The sequence below is a fragment of the Orycteropus afer genome, unplaced genomic scaffold (assembly GCF_000298275.1).
Source record: "Orycteropus afer afer isolate SDZICR_OR568_19922 unplaced genomic scaffold, OryAfe1.0 scaffold00021, whole genome shotgun sequence".
Classification (NCBI taxonomy): domain Eukaryota; kingdom Metazoa; phylum Chordata; class Mammalia; order Tubulidentata; family Orycteropodidae; genus Orycteropus; species Orycteropus afer.
The window spans coordinates 10133786-10157051 of NW_006921608.1; the positions used below are offsets into that span (position 1 = coordinate 10133786).

Below are 23266 nucleotides of genomic sequence, written 5' to 3' on the forward strand. Positions count from 1 at the left end.
AAATGCAGAGAGGATCATTAGTTGTTTGAATCCCCTTGCCCATCCTTGCCCATCCCACTTCCTACCACAGTGTTTACTTGTCTGTCCCATCCCTCCCTCCCCCCATATATACACATGAGAACAGGCTCTGTGAAAATTTTCTCTCTTTAGCTTTGGCTTCATGAATTGCAGTATTGAAAAATGTCATAGTGCCCACTCCTTGCCAGTCATTGGTTTCCCTTTGTTTGGGTTTGTAGATGTCCACAAAGTGTAAGCACTTGGAGACTTGTTTCTCTTGACCTCCGTGAAAATTCTTCTCAATGTGTCTATAGTGAAATTGTGAGGAGGTTATGATGGGAATCAAGACATTTCCGAAAGTCAAAAATATTTCCCTTCCTAATAAAATTTTCTTTTTCTTTGATATGTACAATAATTTTTTCTTTCTTTCTTTTCCCCTATGCATGTGTTAATTGCAATACATTTTTTAAAAGTTTGTAATTTATGATATGCATTAGAGAATCTAGAACTGGCAGATCTTGAATCCCCAAAGGGGATTCCTGACCCCAGATTCACCAAATGCAATCAAATATGAAAGAGACCATCTCCCACAAACCTTGCTTGCCCCCTTCCTACGGAGTGTAGGTTTGTTCACATTGAGTTCACAGTGATATTAGTGAGTATCACCAAAAAACCCCACTAAGTCACTGCTGTTGAGTCAATCCCAAGCCATAGCGACCCCTCCTTAGGTTTCCAAGGCAGTATCACTACAGAAGGAGATTGCCCAATCTTCCTTCCGAGGAGTGGCTCGTGGGTTTGAACCACCAGCCTTTTGGTTAGCAGTCAAATGCCTTGGGCATTATGCCACCAGGGCTCCCATCAGTGAGTAAGGGAGTGAGAAGTCTCTCTGTTTAAAAATCTCATTTGAAAAATGTTGAGATCATTGGTATGGGTTCTCTTTTCCACTACCATGGATAATTGAGAATTGATCATTTGTTTTGACCCATCATTCTTAGGAATACACAGCAGTCAGAATTTATGGGGCATCTCTTTTAGTATGTTTTCCTTTGGTGTTTTGCCATTTGGCAGGTTTGTGTGCTAAAGATTTCGTGCTGATGCTACTTTCTTCCTTAATAATTATGTTCAAAGATATGCTGGGGAAGATTTCCAGTATTTCCTAGGACTTTTTGTTAAATTCATTTCAAACCAGTATAAGAAGGCCACATTTATTTGAGGGAAGAGAATAGAGTTAGTTGTAAGGTTAAAATGGAGGTATCAGGATTGAAACTCTCTTCTGTTACCACATACCACTGGACATAGTAGATGATGAGCATAAACTGCTTTTAGTTGGTGAGCTACCATATGTCCTTTAAAGTTTCATCTGAATGAATAATTAGTACATGATTTGAAATATAAAAGCTAAACAAGTAATTACAGTTGAAAATAGTTGAAGCTGGGCAGGTAGTAGCTGGTAGTAAGACTCTGACCAAGTGAATGCCACATTTCTAAAGGAGGCAATGCATGACCTGATTGTTGTCATAGGAGAATACAGGGAGCACCTCTGCCCTTCCTGCTCCACCCTTTTGTTTTGTCCTGAGGAAGCTGCAAGTCTGGGTTTTTACGTGGAATCTCTTGACTACTGAAATATTTAGACTAATTGATATTTGAATGGATATGTGTGTGTGTAATTATTTTTAAAATAGACTTTTTATTTCAGAACCGTTTTAGATTGATAAAATATTATGAGCATAGTACTGAGAGTTTCTCCATATCCCATAACTAGTTTCCCCTGTTATTAATGTCCTACATTAGCAGGACACATTTGTGAAAACTAATGAATGAATAGTGATATGGTATTATTAACTGAAGTCCACAGGTTATTGAGATTTCCTTAGTTTTTACTGATGCCTTTTCTGTCTCAGGATCCCATCTGGGACACCACATTAGGGTTAGTCGTCATGTCTCCTTAGGCTCCTCTGGGCTGTGACAGTTTTTCTCAGACTTTCCTTGCTTTTGATGAATGTGTGTGTAGTTTTTAAACCAGCCAGCCAAGTGTGTGGATAAGATTTGGCCCTGGACTTGAAGTTTGCAAACTGGACTAATTCCATACCAGACTTAATTTCCTTAGTTGGTCTTGAGTCATTCATTGTGTCTTGGGAATCACATAATAGAATCAAAATTATTACACTAATTTGATAAGCAAACTACAGCAAGTAGAAACATATTTTTTCCCCAGTATTTTTGAGTATACTATTAAAAAGAATACCAAACTGAAAAAACCCATTGCCGTCAAGCTGAGTCTGACTCACAGCAGCCCTGTAGGACAGAGTAAAACTGCCTGTAGAGTTTCCAAGTCTTTAAATATTTATGGAAGCAGACTGCTACATCTTTGTCCCACAGAGCACTGGTGGGTTCAAACCACCAGCCTTTCAGTTAGCATCTCACTACTTTAACCATTGTGTCACCTTGTCCCTTGTCAGCTTCTTAAAAATTGTATAGCTCATTTAATTATAGGTAAAAAGAATCAGTGATTCTAACGCTGTCTTTTGTGACCGTGGATACATTTCTATTAGTGTATACTTAGTGTAATGCATTAGTCTTATCTACACAGCAAGGTGGTGAAGGACTGTGCAGGAGCAGTAGTGGAAAAGAGAACCCATACCAATGATCTCAACATCTTTCAAATGAGACTTTTAAATAGAGAGACTTCTCGCTCCCTTACTCACTGATGGGAGCCCTGGTGGCGTAGTGCCCAAGGCATTTGACTGCTAACCAGGAAGACTGATCGGTTGTTTGCATTCTGATAAGAGAAACACTGCATGCATAGCAGGTGAATGTGGGGAAGCAGGTATCCCCCATGAAAAAACTGAAGGAGCAGCTAGAGGTATTGATGTTATCTTTGAACTAACCTCAATTGAGGGTTTGCGTAGCAGAGATTGCAATGGGAAGACCGTGGTGTTTGATGAAACCAGTAGGTTTAAAAACCCTATGGGGCAGTTCTCCTCTGTCCCCCTTAGTATTGCTCTGAGTCAGAATCAACTCTGTGGCAGTGGGTTTGATTTTGGATTTGGATCTCTTTCTTGTGGAGATTTGATTTTTAATGTCTATAAGGTCTGCCCAGGATCTGGTGTATAGGTACTTGAAGAGTATATCTGATCATGTTTCTTAACATTATTTGCTTGGGAGAAAAATGGTATGTGTTCCTTGGTAGAAATACCAGGCCATCCATTGTAACTACATTGACCATATAATTTATTGTCCAAGCTGGGACATTTTTTAATGACATTAATAATTAATATCAGACAAAAGGCTTAAACTAGTCCCATTCCAGGAAAACTGGAATATGTAGTCACCCAAACTATATTTCAAATTCTTTGGTGTATTCTCCCTGTTTTCAAGCTGAAATAATGTATTTGAGATTTTGAATGTTCAAAGAAATTCCAGAAGAGTACTTCTACCTGAAAGACTTAAGTTTTCCTTTTACATTTTTTAAATTTACTTACTGTGATTTGGGTGAAAGTTTACAGAGCAAAGTGGTTTTCCATTCCACAATCCATACACCTTCACAATTCATACCACCCCCAAGAGGCAGGAAAACGGGGGAAAGAAAAGCTGGGGGATGGCTGACTGAGCAGCAGCAGCAGCAAGGATGCAGGCAAGGGGAGGGACACAGGCCCCACCCCTAAGGGGCAGGAAAGCAGGAGAAAGAAAAGCTGGGGGCATGACTGACTGAACAGCAGTGGCAGGGATCCAGGTAAGGGCAGGGACACAGGCCCCACCACAAGAGGGCAGAGAGATTTTGAACAGCTAAGCGAGACAAACTTGTCTGTCAGTTTGACGTACTGTGGTGACTTGCGTGTTGCTGTGAGGCTTGAAACCATGCCATCAATGTTTTCAAACACCAGCAGGGTTGCACATGGTGCACAGGTTTCAACACAGCAGACAGACTAGGAAGAAGGAAGACGCCATCCACTTTTTAAAGAATTGGCCAGGGAAAACCTTATGAATAGCAGAGAAACACTGTCTGATACATTACTGTGCAACTTTATGAGCAGCCTGGAAACGTTGTTTGATACAGTGCAGGAAGATGAGCCTCTTAGGTTGAAGACTCTCAAAATACGACTGGGAAAGAGCTGCATCATTGGAGTAGAACTGGCATTGATGATATGGATAAAGTAAAGCTTTCTAGATCTCTGTTTGCTGACATGGTATGACTCATATTGAGGAGAAGCAGCTGCAAACATCCATTAATAAGTGGAACATGGAATGTATGAAGTATGAATTAGAACGCATAAAGATTGATATCTTAGGCATTAGTGAGCTGAAATGGACCGGTATTGGCCATTTTGAATCAGACAACCATATGATCTACTACGCCCAGAATGACAATTTACAGAGGAATGGCGTGGCATTCATCATCACAAAGGATGTTTCAAGATCTGTCCTGAAGTACAGTGCTGTCAGTGATAGGATAATATCCATGTGCCTGCAAGGAAGACCAGTTAATAAGACTATTTTTCAAATTTATGCCCCAACCACCAAAGCCACAGGTGAGAAAATGGAAGATTATTACCAACTTCTGCATCTGAAATTGACTGAACGTGCAATCAAGATGTGTTAATTATCACTGGTGACTGGAATGCAAAAGTTGGAAACAAAGAAGAATCACTGGTAGTTGGAAAATGTGGCCTTGCTGACAGAAATAATGCTGGAGATCACATGATAGAATTTTGCAAGACCAACAACTTAATCATTGCAAATACCTTTTTTCAACAACACAAACAGTGGCTATACACGTGGGACTTCGCCAGATGGAATACACAGGAATCAGATTGACTACATCTGTGGCAGGAGGCGATGGAAAAGCTCAAGATCTTCAGCCAAAACCAGGCCAGGAGCTGATTGTGTAACAGACCATCAACTGCTCATATGCAAATTCAACTTGAAGTTGAAGACAATTAAAACAAGTCCATGAGAGCCAAAATAAGACCTTGAATATATTCCTCCTGAATTTAGGCTCTATCTAAAGAATAGATTTGATGCATTGAAAACCAGTGACCAAAAATCAGAATAATTGTGGGATGACATCAAGAACATTATCCATGAAGAAACCAAGAGGTTACTGAAAAGATGAGAAAAGAAGAAAAGACCATTTTGACTCTGAAAATTGCCCTTGAGTGGAGAGAGTAGCTAAAGCAAATGGAAGAAATGACCAGATAAAAGATAAAAGAGCTGAACAGAAGATTTCAAAGAGCAGTTTGAGCAGACAGAACCAGTTACTACAATGAAATGTGCAAAGACCTGGAGTTAGAAAACCAAAAGGGAAGAACATGCTTGTCATTTCTCAAGCTGAAAGACCTGAGGAAAAAATTTAAGCCTTGAGTTGAATATTGAAAGATTCTATGGGCAAAATATTGAATGATGCAGGAAACATCAAAAGAAAATGGAAGGATTACACAGAGTCACTGTACCAAAAAGAACTAGTCCATCTTCATCCATTTCAGGAGGTGCCATATGATCAAGAACCAATGGTATTGAAGGAAGAAGTTGAAGCTGCACTGAAGGAAATGGCAAGGAACAAGGCTCCAGGAATTGATGGAATATCCATTGAGATGTTTCAACATGCAGATACCCCACTGGAGGCACTCACTCAGTTGTGCCAAGAGATTTGGAAGATAGCTACCTGACCAGTTGACTGGAAGAGATCCGTATTGGTACCCATTCCAAAGAAAGGTGATCCCAGAGAATGTGGAAATTATCAAACAATATCATTAATATTTCATGCAAGTAAAATCTTACTGAAGATAATTCAAAAACAGTTGCAGCAGTATATTGACAGAGAACTTCAGAGATGCAAGCTGGATTTAGAAGAGAACATGGATTCAGGGATATAATTGCTAATGTCAGATGGCTTTTGGCTGAAAGCAGAGAATACCAGAAAGATGTTTACTTGTGTTTTATTGACTATGTGAAAGCATGTGATTGTGTGGGTCCTAACAAATTGTGGATAACATTGAGAAGAATGGGAATTCCAGAGCACTTAATTGTGGTCAAGAGGAACCTGTACAAAGACCAGGAGGCTGGCGTTTGAACAGAACAAAAGGACATTACGTGGTTTAAAATCATGAAGGGCGTGTGTCAGGGTTGTATCCTTTCACCATACTTACTTAACTTGTATGCTGAGCAAATCCAAGAAGCTGGACTATATGAAGAATGTGGCATAAAGATTGGAGGAAGAATCATTAACAACTGGGATATGCTGACGACACAACTTTGCTTGCTGAAAGTGAGGGTGACTCAAGGCACTTATGAAGATTGAAGAATACAGTCTTCAGTATGGATTACATCTCAATATAAAGAAAATAGAAATTCTCACAATAGAAAGAAAACAAAAATCCTCACAACTGGACCTATAAGTGGCATCACGATAAATGGAGAAAAGATTGATGTTGTCAAAGACTTCACATTGCTTGATTCTACAGTTGACACCAGTGGAAGCTCAGCAGTCAGGACATTAGCTGCAAGGGACATCTTTCAAGTGCTGAGGAGCAAAGATGTCTCCTTGAGGACTAGGGTGCACTTAACACAAGCCATAATATTTTCAGTCACTTCATATGCGTATGAGAGCTGGACAAAGAATAAGGAAGAACGAAGAAGAATTGATGCATTTGAGTTGTGGTGCTGGCGAAGAATGCTGAAAGTACCGTGGACTGCTAAAAGAACTAACAGATCTGTTCTGGAGGAAGTGCAGCCAGAATGCTCCTGAAAGCGAGAATGGCCAGACTTCGTCTCACCTACTTTGGTCATGTTATCAGAAGGGACCATTCCCTGGAGAAGGATGTCATGCTTGGTGAGGTGGAGGGTTGAGAAAGAGGGGAAGGCCCTCAACGAGATGGATTGACACAGTGGCTGAGGCAATGGGCTCCTGGAGCTGGTGCGGGACGGGGCAGTGTTTTGGTCTGCTGTGCATAGGGTCACTATGAGTTGGAGACAACTCAGCACCTAACAACAACAACAAAGATACACTTTCTGTTTTGTGACATTTACTGCAATCCTCTCACTGAAACTGTGTTCTTCCCACTTCATCCCTACACCCAGCCTTTCCCTTCCTCCTCCCTTCCTTTACCCTCCTAGCTCTATCCCTGGGTAGGTGCTGTCCTCTTGATCTCATGTGCTTGATTGTTGTAATGAGCGCAGACACTCTTGGTATTGTTTATTTTCCCCTTCTTCATTTTATGTAATCATTCTTTTTTTTTTTTTTAAATTGTGATTTGGGTAAAAGTTTACAGAGCAAATTCACTTTTTATACAGCAGCTCACATACACTTTGTCTCATGACATTGACTACAATTTCCCACAATGCAGCAGCTCCCCTCCCACTTCCACCCCATAATTACCTCTTCCCTGTGTCCATCCCTCCATGCATTCTGAGTTGTCTCCCTGTGCATACGCAGCCCTTCTGTTTTCCCACGATGGTTCTTTCCAAGGAGTGTATCTACCTAATGCAAATGTTCAGCTCATATCCCTGTCTTTTGTTTTTCTGGAAGCCACAGGGTGAGTTCAATTCCAGACCTGCAGGGCAGCTAGGGGCCATAGTCTCAGTGGTTCCATCAGAACAATGTTTTATGAAACAATGTTTTGTGTAGTATGTTATGCCAATTGAGCTTGATGTCCCCTGCAACTATGACCTGAGACCACAGGTCTCACTACTCGCTCCCTCTGGGTATCTGGCTGTGGCCAAGAAGTGACTACAACTTTGTCCCTTGTCAGCTCTACTATATGCCTGGGAATTCTTATAGATCATACAAATACACGTGTAGAAACATTGCCTGCCAACCCTGTGCATGGTCTTGGGCACACTTCCCTCTGCATGACATACCTAACGTTTCAGCCTATACACCCATCTATCCACCCGTATACCCGTGTTTGCCTTCACTTACAACACAGTACTGTATGTGCAAAAGGGTTCATCATTGTTTCCATGCACCTCTCTTAAGTCTTCCTCAATGCTGCCATGTTGATCACTCACATTTGGTACATTGCCCTTCTCTTCATGCAAATCAATACTTGTCTCTACCCATCTAACAGTGTTCCCTTCCCTCCCCTTCCCCTCCCCCTGTAACCACCAAAGGTTTCCTTCCATACAGAAACCTTTTCTTGACCTTTTACAATAATGAACAAATAAAATACTTGTTCTTCTGTGATTGACTTATTTCACTCAGTATAATGTCCTCCAAGTTCATCCACGTTGTGTGGGGTTTTGCAGATTCTGTTATGCTTTAGGGTTGCATAGTATTCCATTGTGTGTATGTACCATAGTTTGATTATCCATTCTTCTGTTGATGGGCACCTAGGTTGTTTCCATCTTTTTGCTATTGTAAATAGTGCTGTTATGAACATGGGTGAGCATATATCTGTTCTTGTTCTGTCTTTCACTTCTTTATGTTACATATCTAGTCATGGAATGGCTGGGTCAAATGGTATTTCAAATTCCAACTTTTAAGGAATCACCATACTGCTGGAAAGACTTAAGTGTTAACAACTCACAGGAAACCTGAAGTAGAAATGCTGATTTACTACTTGATGCACATATGTCTACTTAGATTTCATGGATAGTCTGTTATTTTTTATTGCATAAGTATCACAATACATAAAATTTGAAAAGAAAACATCTACTTTCTATATTAGTGCTTTCTTTGATAACATGTAACTTCTTTATGTTTTCTTAATGAATACTTTTAATGAAGGCCTTTTGTTTTTCTTTTGACCTGTGAATGGTTATTTAGCATTGCATTTCTAAAGTCTGTTACATAGCTGAAATAAGTGCTGTTTCGTACTGCAGCCCTGAGGATTTAGTGTCGTTTTTCTCCACAATTATTTTGGGAAGTTCTTAGGCTATAGATGCTGATATTGCATAAGCATGAATTGATGGCATGCTTCAGCAAATGCCGAAAGCCTTCAGAAGGACACCCAGTTTTTCTCAAGATTTTTATCTTTTTTCATGGTTCTAAGGAAACTAGCTTTTTTGTTTGTTTAGGCAGAGGTTGGGCTCTCCAGAGAAATCAACATTGCTGACTTGAGAATGGTTATTGTTGATACATACAAAACTTTTTAAAGCAGGGGTGAGTGGGGGCTGGACTTGGAAAAATAAATTAAGCTTAAGTCTGCAATGGGAGTGTGAAGTGCAGTGAAGAGGAGTTGGGAGTAAAGTATTAAAAACTCTCCAGGATGAATAATTTCTATTTGATTAGTTTTAAAGAGAACTGCTACTATCATAATGTAAAAGGCTTTATAAAGAGATTGTTGTGACCATTTTCTTTAACATCTGACTGCAAATGCAGGAAAGCAATTGTATGGTTATCTAGTTTACTTAATTTAGGACTTGATTGTCATATTTGGAGCAATAAGTGAAAATGTAGGCATCGTACCCTATCTAAGTCATATTTTTATATGTAAAAAATTAATGAGCATAATCATTAAGTTGTAGCTTCCTCTTGATCAAGGTAGTTAATGGTTCTAAATACTAACAAAATACTATCTTTGCAGGTGAATGTATTATTCCAGGCAGAGCACTTCGAGTCCCAAACTCTTGCTTTTACTTGTTTTATGACAGAACGTTAGTAGTTAGGTTTGATGGGTCTTCCATGCCAAGGGTGTTCGGCAGCTCATTTTAAGTTTGTGACTGTGTGAATATTTGTGTCGTTATTTTAAAAGATGTCGAAGTGTTATACCTGTTTCTGAAAAGTGATAAATTTTATACTTAAGGATCGAAAGAAAAGCTTGTCAAAAGACTGCAATAAAATATTACACATCCAGTTAGGCCCACCAGCCACTCCACAGAAGCAAGACTGGGCAATCTCCTTCCGTAAAGATTTACTGCTTCAGAAATCCATTGGGGTCACTATGAGTTGGAATCGACTGGATGACAGTGGGTTTGGTTTGTTTGTTTTTTTAACTAGGCAAATAACTTTATCTTGACTAAAGAGAATAAAAATGGGACCCAAAGTGATCTTTTCAAGAGTAGTTGTTCAAATTGCTAATCCTTTAAATTCTCCACCATTTAGAAGTCGCTGGAGTTCAGGAGTAAGTGGAAGTGGAGGAGGATCTTCTGGTAGGTCGTCAGCTGGAGCTCGGGATTCCCGCCGCCAGACTCGAGTCATTCGAACAGGACGGGACCGAGGCTCCGGCCTTCTGGGCAGTCAGCCGCAGCCGGTTATTCCCGCCTCCGTCATTCCAGAGGAGCTGATCTCCCAGGTGTGAATGTGTAGGGGACTGAATGTAGGACACGGAGACAGGGTGAAGTCTGACTGAATACGATGAACTGTATAGCCTTAACTTTCTGCTTTTTTGTATTGACGCGGGAAAGCAGAATTGAATAAAAAATATTAGCATAGTCCTCTTTTATTTTTTGTTATTTTATTTTGTTATTTATTATTTCAGGCCCAAGTCGTTTTGCAAGGCAAATCCAGAAGTGTCATTATTCGGGAACTTCAGCGAACAAACCTTGATGTAAATCTTGCTGTAAATAATTTGCTTAGCCGGGATGATGAAGATGGAGATGACGGGGACGATACAGCCAGTGAATCTTACTTACCTGGAGGTTGGTGGATCACCCTCTTAGTTTTCTCATCTATGGTGTGTTTTTTTAACTGGGGAATGGAATTTTAAAACACCAACGATTTTCTCACACTTCAGGGTGGAAGATAATTCTCACTGTGTTTCCCCTTGATTTGATTGTAAAGTTCCTTTTCAGGGAAAATAGGGAAATGTTTTTTTCATTGGACTTGTGTTTGATCCCAGTAAAGAAAATGGTCATATATGTTCCTATATTGCTGGCTGAACGATGACTCTGGAACATTATTTTTGATACCTTTATTATTGAATAAGGAGCTCTGGTGATGTGGTTAGGACATTTGGCTGCTAACCAAAATGTCGGTGGTTCAAATCCACCAGTTGCTCCACAGAAGAAAAATGAGGCAGTCTGCTTCCATGAAGGTTTATTGCCTTGGAAACCTTTCAGTGAGGGTCGCTGTGAGTCGGAATGGACTCAGTGGCAGTGAGTTTGGTTTGGTTTTGTTTTATTACTGAATATGGTTTAATGTTATTGAGCTGCATTTAGATTTTGATTGTATAATCCCTATATGTCATAAGTATTATATCTTAAATAGTGTTCTTTTTTCCTTCTGATTATTTTAATAGGTGGCCTCAGTACCAAGCATAAGTATGCCGTTTGTTGAAATCTACATCAACAGTGTTAACTTTACTTCCTCTTTTTCCTCCGGTAACATTAGCAGTCAGTCTCTGATTTTAATCTGTTTTAATTTTCAGAGATCTTGTAGTGCCCTACAGATGCTCCCTGTATAGTGCTTCATTTTCTCTTCGTTTGTTTTTGTTTATAGAAGATCTTATGTCTCTTCTTGATGCTGACATTCATTCTGCCCACCCAAGTGTTATTATTGATGCGGACGCCATGTTTTCTGAAGACATTAGCTATTTTGGTTACCCTTCATTTCGCCGTTCATCACTTTCCAGGCTAGGCTCATCTCGAGGTAATTTTGCGTTTATTTCTTTTTGATCACTGCCTGGCTTAATGGAGAGGCAGTGGTAGAATTCACTGTTATTGAACTTTCAGTATTATAGTGGATAAAATTATTACTTAGTAATACTTTTGGATGCTTTGGAATTAAAGCTAGTTGTTTTTATTTTTGAAGAGCCACAGAAGTATTTTAGAGGTGATCTTATCTATAATATTGTGGAATATATATTAAGGGTTATGATTTAACCTAACTGTACTTTTAATTAGGAATATGGATTCTGAACTAAAAGCAGAATTCTACTTTACAGTGACATGCAGCATTCAGAAAATAAGTCTCCTTAGTTTATTTGATTAAAATTAAATGATTTTTCTGTTCATTTCAAAGCCTGGTTAAATAAAAGAATGAAATATGAAAAACTTACTGAATTGGCCAGTAATAAATATTATAGAAATGTTTAGTTTATTAAAATGCTATTTTCAAAACGTTTAAATCTTTAAAAGATACATGACATAGTAGAGGTCAGAAAGATTTTGAAATTGTTAATCCAGCCTTTCTTTGTATGTATTGTATAGCTTCAGCTTGCATCTTAACTTTATAAGTCAGTATTTTCACTTTCCAGAATGTAAACTCTGATTCAAATGTTGTTGTTGTTATGTGCCATCGAGTCGGACCTGACTTATAACGACCCCTCCTTGGGTTTCCAAGGAAGTATCACTACGGAAATAGATTGCCCAACCTTCCTTCCTAGGAGTGGCTGTTGGGTTTGAACTGCCAGCCTTCTGGTTAGCAGTCAAATGCCTTAGGCACTATGCTCCCAGCCAAGAATCAGCTGTATTGTTTACAGGTCGTTAGTAGATTGGGAAAGGTGTGATCATACATTAAGATCTTGCTGTAAATATCTAGTGCTTAAAAGTAGAGTTTTAAAATAACAAACCTGTGGTGATCGTTTAATATAATTAATCTATTAAGAAATAGCTTTACAATTTTTAATGTAAATGCATACTTTACTGCCATAAATGCATCAAGTATTTCATTTTAAAAATTTCAATATCTGACACAAATAACTCCTAAATTTCTCCCTTTTATCTTTGCCTAAGGTTATTTTATATAGATATTATTTTCATTTTGAATCATAGGAAATTGCTGGTGTTGGACTAGTTTTGACTTGTATAACTGACAATTTCCTGTGGTTCAATTTAATTTTGTTTCTAATCTTTATTATGTAAGCCTTGAAAAGTTTGTTTTGATTACTTTATTTGAAAAAAATATATGCGCAAACTCGGGGGAAAAATTGACTTTAGATAATTTTTAAGCCATTTGGAAGTATTTTGATATGGAAATCTTTATAAATATTAAAAGAATTAAAATAAAAAGGGCAACTCTGCTTCCTCAATATTTTAAGTAAGACATTCATAAAAGTCTAGCCCTATAAAATTACTCTAAATATTGAATTATTGAATTATTAAAGTTTTATAATTAGTATATATTAATGGATATGTATTTTAACCTTTTCAAGTTTTTTTTGTACAGTATTTAAAAAATAACTGAAGACTCTACAAGTTACTCTTTTTTATCTTGCATACTTGTATCTAATATATTGAAATTCTGATTGATTTTGAAAATTTTCTGATAGGTAATTTAAAATGTCACAGTAAGCATGTTTTTAATGAAAGCTGAAATTTTTAAAGTTCATTTAAAAAAAATTCAAAATCCACTAAAATAAAACAATCCTGCTCTAAAAACGTGGTTGGAATACAGAAAAATCTGCCTCTACATAGTTTTTAAAAATTACTAGTTTATAATTTTCATCCATTCACTTGAAAGGGTTAATGTTTTGAATGTTGCATGTCAGGCTTATTAGATATATCTTTACATTAACTTTTTTATGAGTAGATAAACTGCTGTTAGTTGCATCCTGAAGGGTCTTTACTAGAGAGTGGCTTACTTTTATCCCACTGGTGTGACCCAATTGCATACCAGTTCTCCTTCTTCCCTTAGAGAGAGACTCTGAGCTGTTACGTGAACGTGAATCCGTTTTACGTTTACGTGAACGAAGGTGGCTTGATGGAGCCTCATTTGATAATGAAAGGGGCTCTACCAGCAAGGAAGGAGAACCAAACTTGGATAAGAAGAATACGCCTGTTCAAAGTCCAGTCTCTCTAGGAGAAGATTTGCAGTGGTGGCCTGATAAGGTATTTGGGGAAGTCTGTGCCCCTTCCATTTAAATGGGTTCCTGGCAAGTATTCCCTCTCTCCTCTGAAAATATTTCTTTCTTTATTTTGGATTTTTGGACTACCATAAAAAAAAAAGTAGACATGAAGTGATATTTTCGTTTTGTTTGAAAATACAAGTAGAGCATGAATCATCTCAGTGAGATGTGTTTAGTTGTACCATTTTTCTTACTATTTGATATAGAAATCAGGATGGTGGTTCTAGATAGCACATGAGTATTCTGTTTTAGGACTTCTTTCCTAGTGGTACTTAACACTGATGACTCATGGCATATTCCCTGGTAGAAACTTATTTTGTAATGACAGATGGACCTCAGTAAGATGGGGATGGCTTCAGGTTTATGCAGCGAGAGTTTGTGATGACTGACACAGTGTCTGTGTCAGGGCAGGACAGGGGATTTGTGTTTTCTCTGATTACTTAGTTGCCCTGTTTAATGGCAGTGAGTCCAGACAGGCTTTTTGCTGTGAGTGCTGCGTGAGACAAAGCAGGGTGAATGGGAGTGGCTGGGGAGATCTGCTCTGCATCCTGAGGAGGAGTGCGGTGGCTGCTTCTAGAAGCATCCAGGATCTGTTTGACTGCTTTGAATCTTTAAAACTCCATCACTGCCACAAGTGAAACAGCCAGTGCATTGTCTTATAGTGATTGATGAGTCATCTTCAGAGACAATTGTAGAAAGCCATAGATGTCTTACCTGGTTTTTTTGGTGTGCCTGTGTCTCATTTCCAGAGCCAGTTGGGTACTGTATTTCTTAAATAGAAGTAATGTAAGAGAAGATGAGGACGTTGAAGTTAGTCTCTAACAGATAAGGAGAGTCTGATGTGGGAATCTTTTTCTATCTAAATTTGAACTTTGGATACTAAAGGGAAATATTTAACTTCCTGAGTTTATTTTTATTGTGAGTTTTGATGTAATTTATTTTCCTCTGCATTCAGCTAATGTGAAAAGTTTGAATGCAAGAAGGAACATGAATTTTAATCAGTCTCTTTGGAAGCAGAGGCATTCTGTTTTCTTTGGCAGCTGCCAAACTTTCCTTGAGTTGCATTCTCTTACTTATTTCCATAAAACTAGAAACGTCCCAAGTTCTACTTTCAGTTCATATGTAGAAGGCCCCTTAAACAATTATGCTTTCTTCTGCCTTTGTTCACTATTTCTCATTTCTGTTGCCTAGTGTATTTAAGGCTGTGTCTGTTTCATATTAACAGGAAGTAATAGAGGACACATGAGTCTTGTATATATTAGTTTAGACTTCTTTAGTATGTATTATTTTTGATTGATGAAAGTGGTTTTGAAGAGTACACGTTTAGCCAGCTTTGTTCCTGGGCAGCGTGCACTCTGTTAGATCTAGCCACTCTTTGTTGGCCTTTACTGATAGGCATGGCATTTGTTACAACTTGCTCACAGAGACAGTTGCTTAAGTGTGCCATGAAGTCTTGACACTGTACAGACTTAAGTCTGTTACTTTCTTAGTTTGTTTAGACCTTGAATGAACAGCAGGATGGCAGCCCATAAAGCAAAGTGTATTCTACCTGTGTTGTTGTTGTTGTTGTTGCTGTTGTTGTTGTTGTTATGTGCCATTGAGTTGGACCTGACTCATGGCAACCCATCCTTGCGTTTCCGAGGTGATAACACTACGGAAGTAGATTGCCCAACCTTCCTTCCAGGGAGTAGCTGGTGGCTTTGAACTGCCAGCCTTCTGGTTAGCAGTCAAGTGCCTTAGGCACTATGCTACCAGAGTTCCCATTCTTATACTTTATTTTTTTTCCTATTAAACACCTAATTTAAACTAGTCTTTGAAAAAACTTATCATTAGCTCATTATTGAAATGAAGACAAAAATTCAATTCTGGGAAAGAATCTAGTTAAATTGTTAAACATTATCACAGGTTATCAGTAATTACCATTCGATATTTGTCAGCAGAGCTTAAAGCTACACTCAGAGAACATAGAGAACTAGGACAACATGCAAAATTATCATACAGGGGCATAGGCTAAAACTACATACAGTAACAATCAATATGTGAGACCAACATTGGTTGAAGGAAGTGATTACTGAGGAGTAGAAGTTTTGGGGGAAGGGTTACTAGGGAAGGAGAGGTAGTTGAGAGTGCAGGAAAATAGGGAGTCAGGAAGCACTAGCTGTCTGTTGCTGGTGCAAAGAGATAAAGAGATGGAGCTGCTAAGAGCAGAGGGTCTAATGAGAGGCCCAGTAGGAATTCTCAGCTCATGACAGTTTGAACTTCGTTGTCAGGCCAACACTTGGAACCCAAGCAGCTAGAGAGCACGCATCCATCGTTTCATCACCATATCATGGACATATGTTGACTGCCACTGAGTGCCTGGTGCTTTTGCTAGGTACTGGTGCTATAAAACCAAACAAAAGATCCAATTACCATTAAGTCATTTTCTGACTCATGCTATCCTCATATGTGTCAGAGTAGAACTGTGCTCCATAGGGATTTCAGTGACTGAGTTTTTGGAAGTGGACTGCAAGGCTCTTCTTCTGAGGCACCTATAGGTAGTCTTGAACCCTGACCTCTGATCTAGCAGCTGAGTGTGCTGTTTGTACCACCCAGGGGCTCCTGGGGCTTTAGTGATGACTGAAACCAGATACCGAGTCTGTCTTGTGAAGCTTGGAGTGCAGTACAGGAGACAGATAAGAAGTAGTCCGAGAAATTAATATATGCTCATAAAATGTGAATCTCTTTATAATCTTTATTGGAATTTGTGTTTCTGAACAATCTTGGTTGCTGTTGGATTATTTTGATTTAATAGTTAATTGCTACATCCTCACCACATTGGGTTATTACAAGATAGTCTTAATTTTGTACACAATAGTAAACTTGAAATTTTATAGTGGGAAGAGATCGTTTTGTTTTTCTCTGGCCCATCCATTTATTTGGATGAGGAAACTGATCATGTCCTTTGCTCATGTTGACATAGCTAGTTAATAGATCTAGCAATGAAGCCTGATTTCCAAGGCAGTATATAAGTAGTAGTATCCATAGTATTTCTCCATTCTTCCTTATATTATGGTACACGAGAAATTTTGTTGGTAAGTTATCTGGATTAGTACCCACTTTCCCACCACTCACTTGCTGGGACAGCTAGTTATTCAAAATTTTAGCCTTTTTGTTTTACATTATTAAAGCTCACTAATCATGGAATGTTCTCTTCTTTAAGCCCTAACAGTATAATCTTGAATTGAAAATAAATGAGGTAACCTTAAACTATAAACAGTCCCTGAATTATTCTTTGAGTTAAATGTCAAAGTTAGTATAAAAGCATAATTGAAAATGATGAGAGGATGTTGAAAGCTTGATGAAGACGGAGGTGAGGGTCACTCAGTCAGTATTATTTCAGTAACAGTGATTAAATACTTGCTGTATGGTAGGTCTTTTGCTAGATGCTAAGGTGGGAATTTTGTAGGAAGGTGGAAAAAGGAGGTTAATATGTTCAAATTAGTGCCATAACAGAATTAAGCACAAGAGGCTCTGGGAATTACAGAAACCCGCACAGAGTGATGCCTGGGAGTGTGCACTCTGGAGTTGGGCTGTGGAGTTCATGTTTTGGCTCTGCCCCTTACTAAGCTCTATAACTGAGGTCAAATTCTTCATCCTGTCTAGGCCTCCTTCACCTCATTTATCATGTGGGGGCTAATGGTGGTTTCTACCTTAGGCAACTGTGGTGAGAGTGCAATGAGTTAATACATGTAAATTACAAAGAGCAAGCGGAAGCAGGGCCCTATTTCAGGAAGAGGGAGCAGGCAGTTTCTGCAGGTCATGGAGGAGCGAGAGAACCCAGTAGATTTGGCTTGTTTCTAGGCTTTTCCTCCCTTTTATTATAAATATTGCTCTAAATATAGTTTTAGCTACAAGTTTCTGTTGTAAAATACTTTCTGTACAACTATTAAGGCAAAACTAAAAAACTGGAACCCATTTAGAGAGAGATAAATATATCAGATGCCTAGAAAAGTATAATTACCATTGAAGCCCTGAGCTTCTGAGTATCTGGTACGAAAAATGAAATAGAGTGAGTATGTTAGACTGGGTTCTCTAGAGAAGCAAAGCTAGTAAAGCTTATATAGAGAGAGACAGAAAAAGAAATTTATCTTAGAAAAATGGCTCACATAGAAGCTGGCAGGTCCCAAGTTCTCAGATCAAATGTCAAGCTGGAGGCTTTTCCCGACTCACACAGCACAGCTGCAGGGGCTGATGAGCTCAAGGTAGGCAGGCAGTACACTGGCTGTTGACGCCAACGAATGACAAATCCAAGATCTCCAGGCCGAATGCTGGATTGTTCACACACGGACTGTTGTAGGCAGCACAACAGAATCCCGATCCACAGAAGAGTGTCCCTTTTCCCAGGATGTCCATAAATTCACTAGAAGCAGGCCGCACCCCTAGGGAAACTCTTTCAATGGATTGGCTGCTCAAAACATATACATCAGATCCCATCATGGCAACAACCCACACCACAATTGTTTAAACCACACAGAATTGTAGTCCAGCCAAGCTGACACACAGCTCCAACTATCACAGTGAGTTACATAATTCTCATTCTCTTATATAAGGAAACAGCATTTTTCAGGAGAGAGAATTTCCTAGCTCTAAAAATTTAAGAAAACTTTTATCACAGGGTATAGTACCTGAGCCCTGTTCTGGAAGATTTGGATGAGGTAAGTTCTTTGTTTATAATATTAACATTAACTTAATTAATTTATTAATTAATTATCAATAAAAGTTACTCTACGTTTACTTCTTTCTAGTAAAACCCTTCAATGGCTTCTCATTGCTCTGCTAGGAATAACATTCATACTTATACTTTTTTTTTTTTAAATGCATCTTACTGAAATATGGTTCATGTACAGGGAAATACATAAAACTAAAGTGACATGGGTCAGTGCTGCTGCTTTTTTTTTTTTTGCAGTGTTCCCTCCCATCCTTGGTAACCAACAAAGTTTTCTTCCATATGTAAACCTTTCCTTGACTTTTTATAATAATGAACTAATACTATATTTGTTCTTCTGTGATTGATTTATTTCACTCAGCATAATGTCCTCCAAGTTTATCCACTTTATGCAGTGTTTTTGCAAATTCTGTTTAGGGTTGCATAATATTCCATTGTGTATATGTACCATCGTTTGGTTATCTATTCTTCAGGTGATGGGCATGTAGCTTGTTTCCATCATTTTGCTATTATAAATAGTGCTGCGATGAACATGGGCATGCATATATCTTTTCTTGTCCTGGCTTTCACTTCCTTAGGATATATACCTAGTAATGGGATTGCTGGGTCAAATGGTATCTCCAATTCCAGCTTTTTAAGTAATCACCATACTGTTTTCCACAGTGGTTGTATCATTGGACAGTCTCACCAGCAGTGTGTGAGAGTCCCAATCTGTTCACATCCTTGCCAGCATTTGTTATTTTCTGTCTTGTTGAATTTTGCCATTAGTGGTGGAGTGAGATGGTATCTTATTGTTGTTTTGATTTGTATCTTACTGATGGTTAATGATCATGAGCATTTATTTCTTCATGTATTTGTTGGCCGCCTGAATAGCCTCTTTGGTGAAATGTCTATTCATGTTTCTGCCCATTTTTTAATTGGATTGTTAATCTTTTGTTGAGGTGTTGGAGTTTTCTATAAATTTCAGAGTTAAGTCCCTTGTCAGATATGTAATTATGGACAAGTATGAATTTGTTGCTATCATTTTGTTATGTGGTGTTTTTTCATTGTTCCATATAATTTTCTGTGCTGGGCTCATTTTGTTTATGAATCGTGTTATCACTTCCTTCATTGCTATTCTTTTACTATTTGCTAATTATTTGTACTGGTACTCTTATTTTTTATTTTGATGTGAATGTTTATCATTTTTCTTTGAGGTTACCCTGTAATTTATAATTCTCTTCTCAACTTTAGAATAGTCCATTCTATCTTGTAGTTCTTGATTTCCCTACCATTTAGAAGTTCTGCAACTACACAATTTTTTCTCTTTTTTTGGTTTGTAGTTGTCCTCATTTGTCAATTGATGTCTCTGGTTCCCTGTTTACAATCTTATAGGCTTTTTTACTTTGGATACTTCTATAAATGGCTTGGTTTCTGGATTATGTAATCGTGTGTTAATGGTCAGTTGTTTGCTGCTGTTAGTTTTCTGTCCAAAGGACGCCCTTTAGCATCTCTTGTAAGGCTGGTCTGATTTTAATAAATTCCCTTAATTTCAGCTTATCTGGAAATGTCCTAATTTCACCATCATATTTGGGGGACAGTTTTGCTAGGTACAAAATTCTTGGTTGAAAATTTTCTCTTTCAGTGTTTTATAAACACCATCCCGTTATCTTCTTTCCTGCATGGTTTCTGTTGAGAAATCCAAGCTTAGTCTTATTGGTTCCCCCTTGTAGGTAAGTTTTCGATTTTTCATGTGCTGCTTTCAGGATTCTTTCTTTGTCTTTGGTTTTGGTGAGTTTGATGATGATATGTCTCAGTGATTTTATTTTGAGGTCTATCCTGTTTGGGGTTTTTTGGATTTATTGAACGGATATATTCTCGTCATTCATCATACCAGGAAAATTCTCTTCTAACAGATCTTCGACAGTTTTTTTCTGTGGTTTTATTTGTGTCTTCCTGTTCTGGAATTCCGATTGTTGTTGTTATGTGCCATCAAGTCAGACCCGACTCATGGCAACCCATCCTTGGGCTTCCGAGGCAGTATCACTACGGAAGTAGATTGCCCCATCTCCTTTTGATGGTATCCCACATGAACCTTAGGCTTTCTTCATTTTGTTTTGATCTTTTTTTCTGATTGAGCCCTTTCCAAAGAAATAATTGAGGTATTTGCCTTCAATCTCATTAATTCTGTCTTCCATGGATTCAGTTCTCCTTTGCCTGTTCAATGTGCTGTCTGTTACTGAAAATTTAGTATTAATCTTCTGGATTTCTGTCTGTAGATTTTGTATCGTTTCTGATTTTTCACTTATTTTGTCATTTTGTTCTTGTATTGTCTTTTGAAATTGTTTTAGGGTTACCAATTTTGTCAATGTTTTCTTTGCTCTGTCTCTCAGTTCATTGATGGTACCTAAATATAATTCTTTTGAATTCCTTATCAGGGAGTTCCAATGCTGCGTCTTCCTTAGGGATGTGTTTTGGGTCTGTGTCCTGGTCTTTTATTTCTTCTGGTTTATCTTGCTTGTGTGGACTCTGATGTTCTGTTGTCTCAAAGGCATTGTGACATTTTTGTGTTTATATTTAATTGATGATTGTATGTTGGAGTAACTTGCCCATGGTTTTCATTTACTTTGTTATCTACGTAAGGGGGTTGCTGTGCTGTGCTCCTCTATTTGCTAGTCGGCAGCACTTACACCCTCACCACCTGCCTCCTTTATTGTTGTCAGCCTCCCATATGTCCCTGCCATCCTTGGCAAACAAAACCTATTCTTAGGCCCCTGGAATCCAAATGAGAATGCTGTCACTTTAAAATCTAAACTGACTGCCGCTTGTAAATACTCAAAATGGCTGGGCACTTGTCACTTTATCCAAAATGTATCCAAAATGGCCACCACTTGTAAACATTCAAAATGGTTGTGCCCTTGGTCACTTTAAATATCCAAAATGGCCACTACTTGTAAACAATCAAAATGGCTGTGCCCTCCGGACCTCTGAAAGTCCACAGCTTAGATTGTCTCTCTCCTTGCTGTTTCCCTTCCTTGTCATAGGCTACCAGCTCAGTCATCCCTGCAGCCCTTGGTGACCAGGATTGATCTTTAGGTCAATTCTCAGGTCCCAGCACCAGCTGGAAATATTCAGGCTGTTGGTCCCATCAGAGTAGCTGACAGTCCACTGCTCCATCCATCTCCATACTCACTCTTTCTGTTCACGTTTTTCCACTGCTTGGTGCCTAATCCACTTTTGTATACTTCCTTTCAAAGCTCAGGGCTCAAGGATTATCTTCTGTGTTTCTGTCAATTGGTTTCTCTTTTCTTTGGTGAAGAGGGTCTGTGTACCTTGTCTGCCTATTCCACCATCTTAGAGGAAATCAACATTCATACTTCTAACTGAAGCCAGCAAAGCTCCACATGAATTGGATCCTGCCCTCACAATGCTGTTTCTTGCCTCCCTCCCCTCAGTCATCAAGCCTTTATCAGTGCTTTGAATTTGCCCAGCTCTTTCCTGCTTAGAGCATGTGAGGAGGATTCATTCCTCTGATAGCGTAGTGTCTAAGGCATTTGACTGCTAACCAGAAGGTTGGTGGTTCAAACCCACCAGCTACTCCTTGGAAGGACGATTGGGCTATCTACTTCCATAGTGATACCACCTCAGAAACCCAAGGAGGGGTTGGTATGAGTTGGCTCCGAATCGACAACAGTGCATTTGCTTTGGGTTCCCAAGGCTGATAGGGTCTTTCTCATCATTTGAGTCTCAGCCTCAGTGGTGCCTGGTCAGAGAAGCTTCTCTGACTGTTGATTTAATTGTCTGTGCAATACTCTCTCCATTCATTTCTCACTACCTTTTACTTTCTACCCTTTCTTCTTCTTCTTTCTTTTTTTAATTTCCACTAATAGCACTTGTCCTGGTTTGTAACTATTACATTTATTAATGCCCTTCTCCATGGCTTCACTGTATGCTACACCAAGCCTTTCCTAATCACCCTTATCTCTTGTGGTTGGCGCATAGATATTATTACCACTTGTTTGTTTCACTCCCAGATCTTGGAGTTTTTGTTTTTTAAATGAGTGTATCCTTTTTATAACTTTTTGCCTCTTCATTTAGTATATTAGTAAATATACTGCCAGTGAAGATGAAACATTGGAATCTTTCAATGGAAAATACTCTGATTCTGTAAGATCTAAGCAGCACCATGTAGTGGTGAGCATGTAATGGGAATGTTAGGTAGTACTCTTCCAGGCATTCTGAACATCAGAGGATTGATCTGACAGAAGTAATGGTGTAAAGCTTGATTGTGATATTTTGCTGTCCTGCAATGTTCCAGATGCTACACCATTTAGATTGCCTTTAACTTTAAAATGTTTACGTGATTCACCACTCTGTAAGACCTGGAACGGTTAAGCCATGCCTTCCAGTATAGGATTCAATACTGTTGCATGTGCTGTAAAAATCTTATGAGCTAAACAGAGAGGTTGATTAGCTATGTATACAGTTACAGTACTGCTGGAAAATTGACAGTGTTTTACATTTCCCTTCTTCATACAAAAATGTTCGAGTAGCTTTGGTGAAATTTTTGCTAGGTGAAACTGGATGATGTGAGTGAGCAATTGTGATAGATACTCCAGTCATTCCAAATTAATGTTTTCAGTGCATTTGTAATATTTATTAACAGATGTTCATTTGTTAATTCAGTCCCCATGTATTTGTGTTCCTGCTGTTTACCAAGCTATGTTGTAGCCACTGAATAAATAAGTGAATAAGCAAAAGATGGGCTCTCCAAAAGTTTATGTGTATGTATGTATGTATAGCTTTTGTATAAAATGTGCTGGTAGAACATATGCTCAGGTTTTATTAGAACTTGGAG

At 38.6% G+C, this 23266-nt stretch overlaps 1 protein-coding gene across 1 annotated transcript in view; it reads left to right on the forward strand.

The window, feature by feature from the left end:
- UBR5 (ubiquitin protein ligase E3 component n-recognin 5) overlaps nt 1-23266 on the forward strand; it is a 186528-nt gene that overhangs the window by 71054 nt on the left and 92208 nt on the right. The window contains exons 6-9 of the mRNA XM_042783640.1: nt 10040-10229; nt 10416-10575; nt 11375-11524; nt 13511-13704. Coding sequence (XP_042639574.1) covers nt 10040-10229; nt 10416-10575; nt 11375-11524; nt 13511-13704 — 694 coding nt within the window. The remainder of the gene's footprint in view (nt 1-10039; nt 10230-10415; nt 10576-11374; nt 11525-13510; nt 13705-23266) is intronic.